Source organism: Paralichthys olivaceus, chromosome 5 (genome assembly GCF_024713975.1).
Source record: "Paralichthys olivaceus isolate ysfri-2021 chromosome 5, ASM2471397v2, whole genome shotgun sequence".
NCBI classification, from domain to species: Eukaryota; Metazoa; Chordata; class Actinopteri; order Pleuronectiformes; family Paralichthyidae; genus Paralichthys; species Paralichthys olivaceus.
Window position 1 is genome coordinate 23,911,250 of NC_091097.1, and position 17,258 is coordinate 23,928,507.

At 40.6% G+C, this 17,258-nt stretch overlaps 1 protein-coding gene and 1 long non-coding RNA gene across 4 annotated transcripts in view; one reads left to right on the forward strand and one right to left on the reverse strand.

Annotated features, from left to right (window-relative positions):
- Positions 1–9,199, forward strand: part of ap2a1 (adaptor related protein complex 2 subunit alpha 1) — a 45,741-nt gene extending 36,542 nt beyond the window's left edge. For all 3 annotated transcript variants that reach the window (XM_069524936.1, XM_069524937.1, XM_069524938.1), the window contains 7 exons: positions 459–541; positions 1,411–1,499; positions 2,039–2,163; positions 2,438–2,554; positions 2,804–2,873; positions 3,385–3,519; positions 6,800–9,199. In XM_069524936.1, the coding sequence (XP_069381037.1) occupies positions 459–541; positions 1,411–1,499; positions 2,039–2,163; positions 2,438–2,554; positions 2,804–2,873; positions 3,385–3,519; positions 6,800–6,877 (697 nt within the window). In that variant the 3' untranslated portion in view covers positions 6,878–9,199. The remainder of the gene's footprint in view (positions 1–458; positions 542–1,410; positions 1,500–2,038; positions 2,164–2,437; positions 2,555–2,803; positions 2,874–3,384; positions 3,520–6,799) is intronic.
- Positions 8,135–17,083, reverse strand: LOC138407712 (uncharacterized). Its single transcript, XR_011241040.1, has 2 exons — positions 16,675–17,083; positions 8,135–10,450 (listed from the first exon to the last, which is right to left on the reverse strand). It is a non-coding gene; the product is annotated as an uncharacterized lncRNA (long non-coding RNA).
- Between the last annotated feature and the right edge of the window lie 175 nt (positions 17,084–17,258).

The following is a 17,258-nucleotide window of genomic DNA, read 5'->3' on the forward strand; positions in this document are numbered from 1 at the left end:
AATACTTTCAGCTGACTGGTGTCTATTAGATAAGAGTATTCTACCTTAAACATAACTGGGTCACTGGCTAAAAGTGCTAAAACATTTTGCCAGACTTTGCTTCTCCCTCTTGCCTCTAGCTATACAGTAACTATTGACTATTTGGCTTTTTAACAGGGCAATGGACAACATGTCTGAAATTGGTGCATTGTTTATCACTGCTGTGGGGATTGGGCTACTTGAACATTTAATCATAACACTGAAAAACTTGTTCTTAATACAGTAAAGTCACTTGAATAAAGAGTGGAGACAATCTGCTGCTATTTACACCAGGAACACCATAAGTCCATAATGCTAAATTATTTATATTAAAATAAGTGAGATATTTTTCATTCAGGTCTTTTTCTGAATTTGAGAGAAGAGTAATTGTCAGAGTGACATTTCTGTTTACTAACCATTTAAATGGCTTCATTCTACAGGTTCGTCTGCAAGAACAATGGAGTTCTGTTTGAGAATCAGCTGCTACAGATTGGCATCAAGTCAGAATATCGTCAGAATCTAGGTGAGTCACAGAAAAGAAAGTGTTAAGCAACACACGCACCTTTTGGCAAAATTTGTTATCAAACAGTTGGAAATTGCTAGTTTTGTTTTTGTTGATCATTTATTTATAAATGGTCAGGATTCTGATACTTAGTGGGATCATTCATCAGGTGGTTTGGTGGTTTTAAATAAACAAATGACAGATTTATTTGATTGACGTGCAAGACCCATGTTAGGTAAGCGGTAAATTAGGTGAGAAAGGTAAGAAAACTTAAAAACTTTAGGTCACCAAAATCAGTAATCACGGTAAAAAAAGACACGTAGAAGAAACCGACAAATATGCCAAGAGATTATGGAGCTCTAGACAGTGGCTTCTCTTGATGGAAGAGCAGCATAGTCTCCAGACTTAAAGGCTCAGTGTATAGAATTTAGTGACATCTAGTGTTGAAGTTGCATGTTGCAGCTGAACACCCCTCACCTCACCCTCTCCTTCCAAACATGAAAAAGAAACTGTGATAGCTTCAGTTGTCATAAAAACTCAAAAGGTGTTTAGTTTGTTCAGTCTGGACTAATGTAAAAAACATGGCGGCCTCCATAGAGAGGGTCCCCTCTATGTAAATGTAAAGTATTTAAATATGAATGGCGTAATCTATGGCGTAAAGAAAACAACAATTCATTTTGATGAAACACACACAAGGATTATTTTATATTTAATTTGTGCCAATAGATCCATTTCACCTAAATCTTACACACTGAACCTTTAAGGAACAGCTGGATATGCCACTGATCACTTTATGGCACAGTTTCCTGGTCTGTCATATTTTATAGCTGTATTCATAAAGGAAATGTGCTTTTAACGTCTGTGTGTGTGTCTGTATGTGTTTCTCTCAGGGAGAATGTACTTATTCTATGGCAACAAGACTTCAGTGCAATTTGCCAGTTTTACCACCACAGTCAGCTGTCCTGGGGAGCTGCAGTCTCATATCCTTTCTGTTTCAGTGTATTCTTATTACCATTTTCAAATCCCCTTTACTATGGGATACCAGCTAAATAAAAGTTTTTTTTAAAGAAAAGATGTTTGTGTGTCCATTGCAAAGAATGTAGGGGAAACAGTAGCAAACGTGGCTTTATAACTATGTGGTATTGACTACTTGTCCCCTTTCTTCATGATCTCTCTCTTTCTGTCCATCCTGCTCTCTCTCCTTTCCATTCATCTCTGATTGATAAGTCAACTGTAAGAACTGTGGGCAACTGAATGGCTAGCTGTCCATTTTCTCAACTGGCTCTCTCTCTCTCTCTCTCTCTCTCTCTCTCTCTCTCTCGCTCTCTCTCTCTCTCGCTCTTTACAACAGCAGCTTGTTTGTGTAAAAAAGTTTTTTCACTATAGCAAAAATCACTTGACAGAACATGATCTCTCGCATCATACCAGGGAAAACAAATTTGAGGGTACGCTGACAGCAGCTGGAAGTGTTAAGAAGTTAGTCTGTGTAATATCTTGATGGTCCTTGACAACTGGGCACAGCTCAACGTTCAGACCAAACCAGTGGAACCGCTAGTGGAAGGGGGAGCCCAGATCCAGCAGGTTCTCAACATTGAGTGTCTGACTGACTTCTCTGATGCCCCCCTGCTCAACATCAAGTTCAGGTGAGCTCATACAACCAACCCATGCCCAACAGTGAGTGGTGACAAACTAGAAATAGGGACTCAGTCTCAGTGAGAATTATTTTGTAAACTGACTTATAATCTGCAACTTTCCTTCACTGTATGGATCATTTGAAATGTTCAGGATTTTTTGGCTTACTTGGTATTTAATGAATAACAGGTTTTGTTTTTATTCCCTGTTTAAACAGTCCTGACAACACACACGCACACACAGTGTTTCAACCAGCAGTGTGTATACATATGTTTTCATTTTCAGGTATGGAGGAGCTTTGCAGAACCTTACACTCAAGCTGCCTGTCACCATTAACAAGTTCTTCCAGCCAACTGAAATGTCCTCACATGACTTCTTCCAGCGCTGGAAACAGCTTAGCCAGTAAGTGCCTCCCTACTGCTCGTGTGATGTCAACCAAGTTTCTGCATGCCCCGACATTCATATTTGACTCGAAACGAAGTCATTTACGCCGTGTCTTAAGCCTAGGCATAGTGGTGAGTAGATAATGAGTGCATTTTCATTTTTCGGTGAAATATCCCTTTAAACTACTTCAATGTTAATGGAAAAACAATTGCATTGTCACGGCCAGTCCAAGCCTCTGGTAAAGTTTGCTGTTTGAACTCTCTTCAGGCCTCAGCAAGAAGCACAAAAGATATTCAAGGCCAACCACAGTATGGACACAGAAGTACTTAAGGCAAAGGTATGTCCACATTTCTTCTCCTAAAGCCTCTTAGGAAATCTTGTCAACAAAACGCCTACATGACACAGGCTCTTTGTTGAACTAGCACTACTGTACTCTTCATTTCCAGGATTTGTTTGTAATTGTCAATATTATAATATATATGTATATATATTTTTGTTTTAGTTTTTATTCTTGATCATATCATGATAAACTCTCCCTCCTCCCATCATAACATGAATCATAACATTAACAAAAGTCCGGTGCTTATTTACAATATATCCTCAGACTCCTGACGCTTGTTAAGCTAATTGCAAAATCTTTCTTAGTTAACCACCAAAACTCTTAAATGTGGCAAAATGTTAAACACTTAATTTCTGTCTGAGGCAAAGTTTTTGTTCCAAAAGAGAAACTAACTTGAAACCATCTGTACTTGGTATATGGTTCTGAGAATTTTCTTCTTCTGCTCTTGTGTAATGTTTAATTACTGTCTCCTCTTCCTTTGTGATGGTGTGGTGATGCATTTGTGTAGCTACTTGGACTAGGAACAGCCCTGCTGGACAACGTTGATCCCAACCCAGAGAACTATGTGTGTGCTGGAGTGATCCAGACCAAAAGTCAGCAGGTTGGCTGTCTGCTTAGATTGGAGCCGAATGCCCAAGCACAGGTACAACACGGAGCTCACATAACCGTCCCTGCTAAATGTTAGGAATAAATGAATAAAGAAATCAATTTGGCTCAAGGATACCACCTTATACACTGGAGATGACAAATACCTCTGAAAGCCTCATGTGCAGCATTTAGTCAGTGCTTTTCCAATTATAACTACCACTCAAAGTGCTTTACACTATAGAGTCATATTCAGCCTTTACACACTGCCTCTGATGACAGTGGGGCATTTTGGGATTCTGTCTCTTGCCCAAGGACACTTCAACATACAGACTAAAGGAACCAAGGATTGAAACACTGACTTAGTGGCCTCTCGGCTCTACCTCTACAGCTACACCCAGTCCTAAACAGCTGTCCGCTAACCAGAAACAAGTTCTTTCCGTGTTATTATGCATCAAGATGAAACTAACCTCCCTTTCGCCCAGAACTATTGTTTAACATCATGTTCCTCTCAGGATGGAGAGTATCTTTCATATGTATGAACAGTTTTTCACTGATATTACTGTCATTAGATTAATTACTAGTTTTAAACCTGCTCAAAATAAGTCCAACCAAGTTGTTGGTGTGGAATTATTTTGGTGCCTTTACATAAACCGCGGCTGTCAAATTCTATACATTTGATTACTATTATTGAGTACTCTGTGGGTGCCAGGGCCTTCCACTGCCATGCTCCATGACTATGAAACTTTTTGTAGAGTTACAGCCACATGATTAGGTTGACGCACACATCACAGAGCATAGGAGTAGCAGCCGGCAGCAGCTCAAGTGCTAATGTTTGGGCTACTCCAGCCATGCACACCAGTGCATCAGGAGTGGGAGCAAGATGAAAGACAAAATGACAACAGAAATTGTTAACGAAATCTCAAGCAACAGCATTACTGAAGATCACACCCCAACGGACACAGCCCAAGGCTCAAAAGACGAGAACATTGTTGAAAAGAAGGGTCAGAGTAATTCAGTAGTGTGGAGATATTTTGGCAATTACAATAAGACAAGAAGCAGAGTAGCATGCACTGCAAATTGTGTCAAAAGCATTTTCCCCACAAAGACAGGTTATCTTTTTTTACCATCTGAATGAGAAAGTACAGAAACCGTGATTTGATTTATATTGTGATATACTTTATATCGATATGAACTAATGTGAAAAAAGTTATCACAATAACATTTTTTTCCATATCTCCCAGCCCTAGCGCCATGTGTCCGTCCCCCTGGCAATCTATGCCAATAGCAGCATGATTCAGAGCTGGTCCAAGGCCAGCCCTAACTTTAAACTATCAAAAAGAAACATTTCAAGCCTACTGTTAAACGTAGAGCGGGTGTCTGCCTCTGAAACTGGGAGGTGATTCCACAGGAAAGGAGCTTGATAGACAAAGGCTCTGGCTCCTACTTTACTACAATTGGTCAGCTATGTTCTGTGCCATTTGAATCTGCTAATCACGTTGATTTCAGGTTTATGCCCCATCAGAATTTCCTTTCTAGCTTGTTGGTCATAGGGCTGGGTTTAAACTATTCTCTGATAATACTGTATCTTTATTTGAATGATCCGATATCGATTCATAAAAAGGACGGATAGATCTTTTAATATAAACCTTTTCTCTTTCTGACTCCATTGTTTTCATAAAACTAGCATGCACACACTCACACCCTCAGGTCCCCGGGGGATATAAGTTTGTTTTGGGTGCTGCCCAAGCCAAGTCACCCAGTGTTTGTCCATTTACAAAAGAAAACTGGGCTGTTCAACTTAATTAAAACATATTTTAAATTAATAACACCTTCAGTGTTGGCTTTAAATTGCAGCTTGCTTAAAGCATGTTTATTTCTGTGCAGGCTTAAAAAAGTTTGCTTCGTCTATGCATGGCAGGCCGTCAGCCCCACCCTACACTGAGCCAAATGTCATATATTTATTCAGAAGTCAATTTTTCTTAACAGAGCCAGAGTCCATTTTATTTCTTGTTTTGGTTGTGTGTGGTTAATTTATTTGTGTTTCATAATTAAGGATATTTTTATATGTTTACCTATATAAATAGAAGTGCACTCGAAATTAATTGTATTAATTTAAAATGATTTGCACATGAGGAACAAGATTTTAATAAAGAAGTAAGCCTATCAGAGGTGTGAGCAGCACTAGCGCTACACTACTCAAAATTCTGACTGAATAATTTAACACATTGAATCTGTTAAATATTAGATTTTCCTAATTTCTCTTAAAAACTAACTGAAGAATATGGATCTATATGTAGTATCAAAAAGAGCAGTAGTATCATTCAGATGTTAACAATACCACTCTCCAAGTGTTAACAGAAGACTTTTAGAACAGTTGCACTAATTACATAGCTTTAAAATTATTTTAAAAAAATCAAGACTGCAAGCTTTCAGTCTATAAGCAGTGGGTCAAAGGGGGAATTTTGTGTAAATAGATGTAAATAAATGTATTATAACATATGTAGTGAAGTGAGAAGTTTATATTTTTTAATACTTTACCTGATGATATTCAGTCTGACTGCCGAGGTTACAGATATGCATGTGCATTTCGGGAACAGTCATTTCTGTAGCTTGAAGCCCGGTAGTTTAATGCAATAAAAGCAAATGCTTTCGCATTTTATCTTGGCATTTGCATTTGGCCGACAAGCTACAGCCACACTCCAGAATCATATACATCATCATGTACATACAGACACTCAGCCGGTGGACATGTTGGGAAATTACACATGTGCTCTAGGGCTGTTGGAACAAACTTCAGGATTAAAACACCATTCCAATACTGTATTAATTATTCAAATGTGCACTTTTCATTTTATAAATGTGTTGGCTTGTCGGCTCGGCCTCTGCCTCTGCTTCCATCGCTCATCCCCTCTGCATGTGTTGTCCACACAGGGAGCATGCATACTGCAGCACTGCTGCTGAAAGCCTAGTCTTTCTCCATTAAATAATGTGGTGTTTTTTACCTTAGCCCTATAAGACAAACTGATTTGTGAATATGGCCTATGCTAATTCAAATGTATTGGTTGATTTCAAGATGTACTGTTGCTTATATGATGTTACAAGGATTATCATCAGATTCTTTCCACTGTCTATTTAGCTGTAAGGGGTTAAATTCTATAAAACATCTGAATATGATTTGAATATTAAAAATATTAAGGAATGAGATTATAGAGGAAGATGGTCAGACCTGTTGTGCTCTATGTATTTTTTTTGCAATCAGACTCATATTTTTTGCCTTGATTGAATAACTCGCACAATGTGTGTGTGTGTGTGTGTGTGTGTGTGTGTGTCTGCAGATGTACCGTCTGACTCTGCGCTGCAGTAAGGACTCTGTGTCCTTGCGTCTCTGCGAGCTGCTGGCCCATCAGTTCTAGTTTCCACACTTCTACTATGACCAGTGCTCCCATCTTCCCCACCAGCGACCTCTCTCTTGAGCCCTGCTGCCCACACCTCTCCTCCTCCCTCCAATAAAGAATCATTAAGTACAAAATGTATAACTGACATAAGGGAAAAAGCAGCCGCTGCTAAGCAGCAACAGCAACATCATTGTCGTTATTCTTGTCCCAGATTCTGATTCCAGTTCATCCTTAACTTGTTTATTAACATGATGTGACATTCTATTCATTCTTGTTCTGTTGGTGTTTACCTATGTTGTGTATGTGTGCATGCGCACGTGCACATGCAAGCATGCATGTCTATCTATAGTTAGGAGGGCCAATTTTGGTTGGATACCAACGTTGTGAGGACATTTTGACTTTGTGAGGACATTTTGGCTGATCCTCACAAACTAAAAGGGCTTTTTGAGGGTAAAGACTTGGTTTTGTGATCCGGGTTAGAATTAGGTCTGGGGTTAGGCATTTAGTTGCGATGGTTAAGATAATGGGCTAGGGAATGCATTATGCCAATGAGTGTCCTCATAACTATAGAGACGTGTGTGTGTGTGTGTGTGTATGTGTGTGTGTGAATGTGTGCGTGCGTGCGTATGTATGTGTGTGTGTGTCTTTGCGTGAGTGTCTGTGCGTGTGTGTGCGTGTCTGTGCGTGTGTGTCGTGGTTGTGCTTGGGTCAGCTTCATCCTCCCTGCTCTTTAATACTGATGCTGACATTCCGTGAAAAATGGGAGGGACTTTTCATCGCAGACATGCACTCACCCCTCTCGTCCCACAAACACACACACACATACACACAAACCATGTCTCATGGTTCTGGTGGGACCAACTAATGAAATCAGTTCTCTAATCTCTGCAGCACAGATCAGCTCACTTCTGTCTAGCATTCCCAGCGAAGACGCCTTTAAGGTGTTTAGATCCGTTCCAGCATGAGCTCGACATTTCCTGCCCAGAAGCCCTGTAATGATAATTTCATTGAACTATTACTCTCACTCATTGATGTTGTTGATTTGTTTATAAAATGTGCTAGTGGATTGCTTTACTTCTTTCTGAGACATTTCCATGATGCTTTTTAAGAAGGCCTGTGGTTCTCTAACCCAAGCCGTCCAGGGACAGCGGTGGCACAGATTGGACACTGTAGATGACTGTTACAGGGAGAAAACCTGCAGTGCTAAAACAGACTCGAGAACCGGTTTGAGTCTGTCTCATCTATTACCTGGGAAATGGTTTTGGGTGCTTGACATTGAAAAGATTAGGGAAGTGTCTGTGAGTGTTTTCGCATATGTGTCTGCATTGGAAGTGAGGACATCTATCAAACATAAACTTGACAATCCAACCACAGGGTTCTCATCACTGTTAATTTTTGTCTTGTTAAACTGGAACACCCATTTTGAACACATGTGAGCAAACCTAAATCTTGTGGCTTGTTGAAAGACTAACTCATTGTTTGACAAATGTAAGCCTGTATAAGTTCCCTGCCTCTGATAAGGAGCAGTGCACAGCTGCTTCCCTAAGTTTCTGAATCAGAAGCTGGGACTGTGGAGAAGATAGACCCAAACAGGAACAAAATCATGGTTACAGAGGACACTATTACTGGCTTGTCCCCAGTGTCCATATTGACTTCTGCTGATTTTCTTTGTGAAGAAGTTTACAGCTTTTGTCATGATGAGAACACATGCACCATATTCACTCAAAGGATAGCACGGCTTTATAATCTTTACAGAGGGTGCAGGAGCTGAATCTATAGCATCATTTATGACAGAGACATCACTGGTACACACACAGATTCATATTCCTGCTTCTCCAGCCACACATATAGAGAATAGATCAATGCCAACCAGTCAGATGTGTACACAACCACTGCAGTAAATGTGTAGACAACAGAGATGTTCAGCAACCACAGAATCTTTCAATTGATGTGTCCAGGATGAAGACTCAAAGGATGAAGACTCAAAGATGCCCGTGACAACTACCAGTGTCATGGTGTGTGTGCTTGCATGCGTGAGCTAGTTGTTAGAAGATTTAAAAAAAAAGCATAAAGCTGTTTCTAATACATGGTCGCATTCCATTCTGTGGCTGCTTGGAAATCACAGGACATTGAACTTGTAGTGGAAAATAGTCATTTTGTGAGCGTGTGTATGTGAGTTAGATGTGTGTGTGTGTGTGTATCTGTGTCTATGCAGTATCCACTCGCTAATACAGCTTCATGTATCGGTGTTAAGAACCTCTCTAATACCTGTGTTAGAATTAAAAAATTTACTGTGTAATGAAAAAAGTGAAAGTAAAACTATGCTATATATCCAACAAAGTGCCTCGTGTCTTTTGTCACAGTTCTGTAACTTTGGAGAGTTTTACAGTTTGGCAGCAATAGTCACACTCTGAGGTATGTCAAGATTAGATGAGATCCTTTATTTGTCCCACCACGGGGAAGTTTGCAGTGTTACATTACCAAAGAGCACACTCAAAGAAAAGACATTAGTAAAGTAATAAGTAAACATGCTATACATACAAATGCAAAAAAATTCCAAAATATAAATTGTAAAGAAAAAATATATGCAGTGTAAACAGAATATGTACAGTATGAGAATTTGAACAGTGAAATGAATTGCACAGGCAGAAATGAATATTGTAGAGTTAGTGACGCCTGAGTCTTAAAGGAACAGTATGTAGAATTTAGTGATATCTACTGTTTAAGTGTCATGTTGCAGCTGAACACCACTCACCTCCCCCTCTCCTTCCAAACATGAAAAAGAACCTGTGGTAGCTTCAGTTGTCATAAAAACTCAAAAGGTGTTTAGTTTGTTCAGTCTGGACAAAAAACATGGTGGCCTCCGTAGAGAGGGTCCCCTCCATGTAAATATAAAGTATTTCAATATAAAGGGTCTTTTCTGGGGTAAAGAAAACTACAATTCATATAATTTAGATGAAATGAACTAGTGAAAACATCATGAGGATTATTCTACATTAAATGTCTGCCAATAGATCCTTTCACCTAAATCTTACACACTGGACCTTTAAGTGCAGTCAAGAAATTGGTGTGAGTCTACAGAACTGGTTGTACAGTCTAGACTGTTACAGGAAGAATCAGCCTGTGATACCTCTCCTTCAGACACTTTGGGTGGATCAGTCTGTCGCTGAAGAAGCTGCCCAGTGCTGTGATGGTGTCCTGCAGGGGGCGGAGCTGGTTTTCCATTAGAGATGGACAGCTTTGCCGTCATTCTCTTTTGTCCCACATCCGTTGGGTCAAGGGGGATATCCCAGGACTGAGCTGCCCCTCCTAATCTGCCTATCCAGCTGTCGGCCCCAGCAGACCACACCATGAAGATCGCTGATGCCCCCACAGAGTCATAGGGTCTTCAGGAGCACCCCCTGTATTCCAAAACACCTGTCTCCTGAGCAGACAGTCTGCTCTTAGCCTTCTAACAGTGGCATGTGCAGTGGCATGATCGGTCCAGTCCACTCTACTGTTCAGGTGAACACTCAGGTACTTCAAATAAGTCACTTTCTGTTATGTCCTTGAGGGAGCTCATGTTGGCAGGTGAGGGTGGTTCCTTGGTCACTGAACAATAGTGAACAACAACAGAGAGAAGTCCTTAATTCATCATGGTAGTACACATGTTCAAGATATACTCCCTAAATATATAGAATATATGTAGTAAGTTAGTTTAAAATGTGCAGCTCCGCTCTGTTGCAGCCAGAGCTGAACATAGGATATTTATCAACCAACCACATGAGGATCACCGCACCTGAAAAGAACTTGCTGGCTTTTACAAACCAGAGGCTCTGCAAGGCAAAAACAAAGAAATCTTCCAAACCAAACCACCATCCGTTTCACTTACCACACCAAACATGGCTTTCCCAACTCTAGGTTAACTCCAAACACCAACCAATAGACAAGAACAAGTTCTTTCTGTGTTTCACACAGAAAACTTGCCAGCAACGCTCCACTACTATAGACACACACATTTATTTCAGTTTCATGTGCATTTGGCCACATTACAAAAATGTCATATTAAAGCTCCGTCAGACTGGTTGTTATAATGAAAATATATAGATTAATACTTATAGATGGAATGATGTTATTAATGATCACAGTGCCAGTTAATACTGCCTGTAACAGTAATAATAACAGTGAGAAGGCCCCATTGAAATTGGTCCGATTATTGTATTTCAGGCAAATGAATTGCGTTTAGACATGCTCAAAAACCCATGAAACTTTGCAGAAAATTCAACAGTGAAAAAAAAAAAGACATTCCGGAATAATTTTAAATGGGCGTGGCAAAATGGCAGAACATCGTCACCTAGAATGCAGCCCCCGAGTTTGCTTTTACCAATCTTCACAAAAATCTGTACACGTGTATCGTGACCAACCATGTCTTATTTTTCAGAAGGGCCTCAAGACCTTGATGGTGTAGACATATGGAAACTGTGAGTTTTCATTGAACACCATGTTAGTGGCTTGGAGTCAAATTTCAGTCCAGAAGGGGTGCGCAGTGCATGATGGGAGCTTCACCAGCAGGCCAAATCTATAACAGCATAACTAAGGGATGTTTCAGGCTCACTATGTCAGCCCTAACTTTATCATAGAGGAACATTTTAAGTGCAACCTTGAATCCAGAGATGGTGTCTGGCTTATTAATCCTGTTTTAGCATCTCTGCATTGGCTCCCTGTAAATGTTATAATCCAATTAAAAATCCTGCCCCTGATATACAAAGCCCTTAATAATCAGTCCCCTTCTTATATTAATGAGATAAAAGCACATTATTATCCAAATAGATCACTTCACTCCAAAACACAGGCTCTCTAGTGGTTCAGAGAGTCTGTGAGAGTAGAACAGGAGGTAGAGCATTCAGCTACCAGGCTCCTCTCCTGTGGAACCAGCTCCCACTCTGGGTTCAGGAGGCAGACACCATCTCTGCATTTAAAGTTAAACTTAAAACATTCCTTTGTGGTAAAGCCTATAGTTAGTTCTGGATCAGGTGAGTCCTGAACCATCCCTTAGTTATGCTGCTATAGGTCTAGACTGCTGGGGGAACTCCCATCATGCCCTTGCCAACTCTGTTATTCCCTCCCATAGTCTCTCTCTGGCTCTCTCAGAGTTTAAATATATTGGTTACACAACTGCTGCTGCGGCTTTGCCTCTCGAACCCAAACTGGGAGCTGGTTCCGCAGGAGAGGAGATGTTTACTTTATGAACCACCAACGAGGCAGGTGTTATTTTTCAGGTCAAATCAGCTCCCATTTATTCTGCAGCTGATTTGAACTGATTAATTAGAAGCAAAAAAAAAAACGATACAAGAGCTTATAAAATTATCGTAAGAAGTCCGCCTCCAGGGATCACAAGACTTCACCTGAGAAGCGGGAAAAGCGGATGAAGCGCTCCTGCCTGGGAAAGTAACGCCCCCCCTCAAGTGGAATCACTTCAGTCTAATCAGAGGCATTCAGTTCTGCCTTCCTCCCTTTGTGCTGTCTTTTCTCAGCCATGTGGTGTGCGTCCTGTAAGTCGAATTCCTCATTTGATATGTGTTTCTCTTTTTTACTTACCAATGCACACTATTCCTGTTGAGATTTTCTGATGTTTTATTAATCCTTTGTTCTTTCCATGCAGAGGTAAAACCACACACAGGGAAAGCAAAGAAAATTACCGAGAAATTAAAGAAAAGAGAAATTGCTCTGCTTTGACCTCTGAACTTGGACTCTTGTCTCTTCCATGGTTTTCCATCATACTCCAGCATAACCCCTAACCATCAGATTTAGAATCTGACAATTATATTCATAAATACTTAGTATATAGTTCTTTTCCAAACAACCTCATGTGCATATTTAAACATAACATTTCAGGGGAAAATACATTATTGAAATGAGTCATTAACTGGGGAAGTTCTGTGGTGAGGTTTTAGTAGAAAGTTTTCAATCCTGTTCACCTGCGTGTAAAATCACTGCAGTGAACACGACTGTGCCATCAGGTGCACTGGAGATCATTCACAAAAAATAAAGATTAACTATTCACTTTCAAGAGGAAATGAAGGTATATACATTCTATAGATCTGTGATATTGGATCTTTGTGCTGAACTGAGTCCAGTATTAGATCGACCAACAGAACCGAACCGTCCCAGTACAAACACAAGCATAATAATTCTGCTAAATTCTATATATTAGAAACATCTCAGCTGTCTCTGGATTTAATAACCCTGCAGCCTTGGATCATTAAAATACAAACAGGCGATACAACAAGTTCTCTCACAGTCTGACAGTGTAAAGCAAACATTTTTTTGCCTCCACCTTTCAACTGGATTTTTTTATTCCAGGCTCCGTTCTCTCTATCGTCCTCACTCTCACTCACTGTATTAACATATTATATTAACAGCAGCAGCGTATTACTGTATTTTCTTTATAAGTGACATCACTGCTGTCCAATTAAATCTCTCTCCACCTCATTAACAAACACCTCGATGTCAGTGTCAGGAAGTTTCGCTTCCTCTTCTCATCACTTGATACTGTGACTCTGTCATGACTCACTGTGGAGATTAATATTCATGAGGTGCTTTGCATTGACCATTTATAGTTGAATGTGGGCGTGTGGAGGGCAGGATATGTACAAACGTTTCCAGGTGCACTGTGATTTATAAAGTGAACTGTGCGGGCGCATTGGTTTTATAAATTGGAATTTTCTTTTGTGGACGCCACCTCCAGTACACTTTTATGAATCCCACGCACTGTTTTATAAATGAGACCCCAGGTTGGATTCCTCTCCACTTTCAGGGATATTAATCAATTTTCCTCTCCATTCCCTCCACTAATGTAAACGGCACTTTAAGCAGGCCACATCTGAAGATTTTCGTCAACCAGACCTGTTTGATTATCATTGCTGATGGTGTTGTTTTTGTCTGAGCGTTCTATTGTACAATTTCCCAAACCATCTTCTTCAGCTGCTATGATTCTCCGGTTCATTCCCATTAGGAAGAAGATGAGAGAGGTTGTGCACCCTGTAACAATTCCTTCTTCCAGTGGGTGCCACTCAGTTGTGAAGTTGGTGATTTGGAACTACATGCATTGATGTGGTGCATATTCATGGTGTTACTGTGTGGCAGTATTGTTATTGATGAGTGTTTTTTGTGTGAGTGTGTGCTCTGTTCAGGAGATGAGCTTTGTAGTGCCACCGTCCTCCTGATTGGCTGGATGGGCTGATTTGTCCTGGAGGCTGCCCACTGCGGGTCGGTTCCTCTGCGACATCATCCTGAGGTTTAAAGTGTTCAGGGTTTCCAGGGGTCCGAGGACAGCAACTTGACAGCAGCCCCTCAGTTCTGTCCCGTATGCTAGATGAAGTTAATAAATATTTGTGTATATATTATAATTAGTTCCATTCACTGTCCGTTTGTAAATAGTAATGAAGCTGTAGGGGTGAGCTGCCTCGCTGGAGTTAGGCTGAAAAAAGGAACTGTAGTCCCTTAAAGGTTCAGTGTGTAGAATTTAGTGATATCTAGTGTTGAAGTTGCATGTTGCAGCTGAACATCCCTCACCTCACCCTCTCCTTCCAAACATGAAAAATAACCTGTGGCAGCTTCAGTTGTCATAAAAACTCAAAAGGTGTTTAGTTTGTTCAGTCTGGACTAATGTAAAAAACATGGCGGCCTCTGTAGAGAGGACCCCCTCCATGTAAATATAAAGTATTTAAATATAAAGGGTCTTTTCTGGTTGGAGCGATCTAACCAGAAGTACTCTGAACTAGTACTATTTATTCTAACTGAGGCCTCGGAGACGCATATAATAATTTCAGCCAGGAAATTGCCCCAAAGCCAAATTTCCCTGAAGTAAAAAACAAATAATCCCATTCCACCCTATCAAATGCCTTTTCGGCATCCAGGGTTATCAGGGCTTCTGAGCGCCTAGTTGATGATGGGTTATAGACCACATTAAATACTCTCCTGAGATTCAAAAAGGAATGTCTACTGGAATAAACCATCAAGCATTGAGCTAACATTTTAGACAATCATTTTAAATCTACATTTAGCAAACTAATGGGGCAATATGAGCCGCATAATAATGGATCTTTACCTTTTTTTATGAGTAACAAAATAGATGCTTGGTTTAAAGTTTAAAGGGAGTACACCTGAATTAAAAGCCTCAATAAACATTTCTAACAAATACGAGGCAAGCTGTTTACCAAATGTTTTATAGAACTTGGCCGGAAAGCCATCCAGACCCGGGCTTTTACCGCTTTGCAGCGATTTGGCTGCCGCCTTGAGCTTGAGCGTGGTGATAGGAAGCTTCAATTCCCTAGTCACATTCTGATCCAGAGGAGGGATGTTCATTTTGTTCAAGAAGGAGTCATGGTCTGCTAACACAAGGGAGTGGTCAGAAGTATATAACAACTTGTAAAATTCCATAAACGCTTCGTTAACCTCTAATGGGTCCGAGTGTGGACCTTGAACAAAGCGAAGAATTCAGTAGTATAGTGTGACAAATAAAGTTTATTTTTATCTGTCATATACAAAATATTGTCCCCCCTTATAAAAGCTTTATTGTTTCCCACAACACGGAAGCTGTTACATCAGGAGTTTTATTAACCTGAAAGAAAAACTCTAGAGACTTTGAAATAAATTTGACAAAATCCTCCTCTAACAGTAATGTGTGTTAAGACACCACGGGGGCCAAGCATTAATACACTTCTGAAAGTAGATATCCATAGAGACTGAAGCGTGATAAGACATTTGGATTAACAACTAGAGACGGATTCAAGCAGCCTGTTGTCACCCAAAAAGAAATCGATGCGAGTGAAGATGTGGTGAACGTGCGGAAAAAATGAATATTCTCTTTTACCAGGATTAGAAGAGCGCCAAGGATCGACCACATTAGACTCATCCATAAAGGCTTCAATTACTTTGGCTGACTTGGATTGAGCAGCTGGAGCGGTCTAGAGAAGGATCCAGCCAATAATTAAAGGAGCAACACCCCTTGATCTACTGGAAAAGGAAGACAGATGAACCCAGCCACGTTTCAGCCTGGCACTATCCCACACAGTTTGTGTTTGGCGTCTAGGCTCCGACTCAATCACTCCCCCGATGTGATCACACAGATATAATGGGAGTGACGAGCAACTACTTGCAACCCCCCCGGAGCCCACAGCTGGATGCTGGGGTGGTGGAGGGGCTGAAGCAGTTGGTAGCGATACTGCAGCAGCAGTGTGAGTTGATGGGGAACTTCTCTCTGCTTAAATAGGCTGCCTAATAAGGTGGGTGTGTATAATAGATGATTGTGGAGAATGAGGTACGTCACATGAAGTGTGTCACATGATTGGAGCAGCGCAGCTCGAGTTGGCTGCCTGAACTAGCTCGCAGGGTAGTAAGGTCCTAAATAATGTAAGACCTTACTACATTTGATCGGATTATTCAGGCCTTTACAATTCAGACTGACAAATTTTATATCTGCCCCAATTCGAGGTGGTGATGTATTAAACTGGGCCATATGGAAGCCAAGGTTTTAACAGTTGACGAGAATAGAAGAGTACAAAAACAGAAAATAAAAATTAAATGTATAAAACTGGAAAATAGGCGATATGTGCCACCCCATCCCCCATCAGAACCGAAGAGACAAACAACCCCCCCAATTTAAAAAAAGAATATATATATATACATATTTCTATATAAAAATACCAAAACATTCATCAAAACACTGTCATTCAATGGAGCTCATCGTACGATCTTAAGACAGATAGAAACCTGAAGAATCAACTCTTACAGAGCACAGACATTTATATTCAATGTGAAAAACACTACTGTACCAGAGTCTGTGATAGTACGACACTGCACAGCACGGCGTCCGGCTGCCCTTCCATGTTGGGAAATGTAGTCTTGCAGCACAAGCTAATGGCTAGCAGGATCCAGCAGGCCCGGGAGTCAGTCGCCCTCTGGGGCAGTACTCGTTTTAAGTCTTTCGTTCACAAACTCAAGTGCCTGCTCCGGATCCTAAAACCGAGGAGTTGGGCCGCTCGACATGGTGATGACCAGTGTAGCCGGGTATTGGAGGCCGCATGATGAAGGCTGCCCTCCGCTTGGCCACAGTCAGCATTAAATCTGGGAAAATGTAAAACTGTAAAACAGGTCCTACATCACCTGTGCCCTGGAAGTTCCCCAGTGTCAGACACTCTGAGTCAACAGACTTAGATGACTTGACTCATTACAATGCCAGCAATATCCGCCCATATCCATGGCTGCACTAAATGCAGTAAATACTCAATGTATAGAACACATATATTGTATATATTTCATATTTAATTTTATATTTCTTTTTTAATCTTTATGTGCTTATATTTGTACTCTTGAATGGAGCGATTGTAACAAACACAATTTCCTCCTAGGATCAATT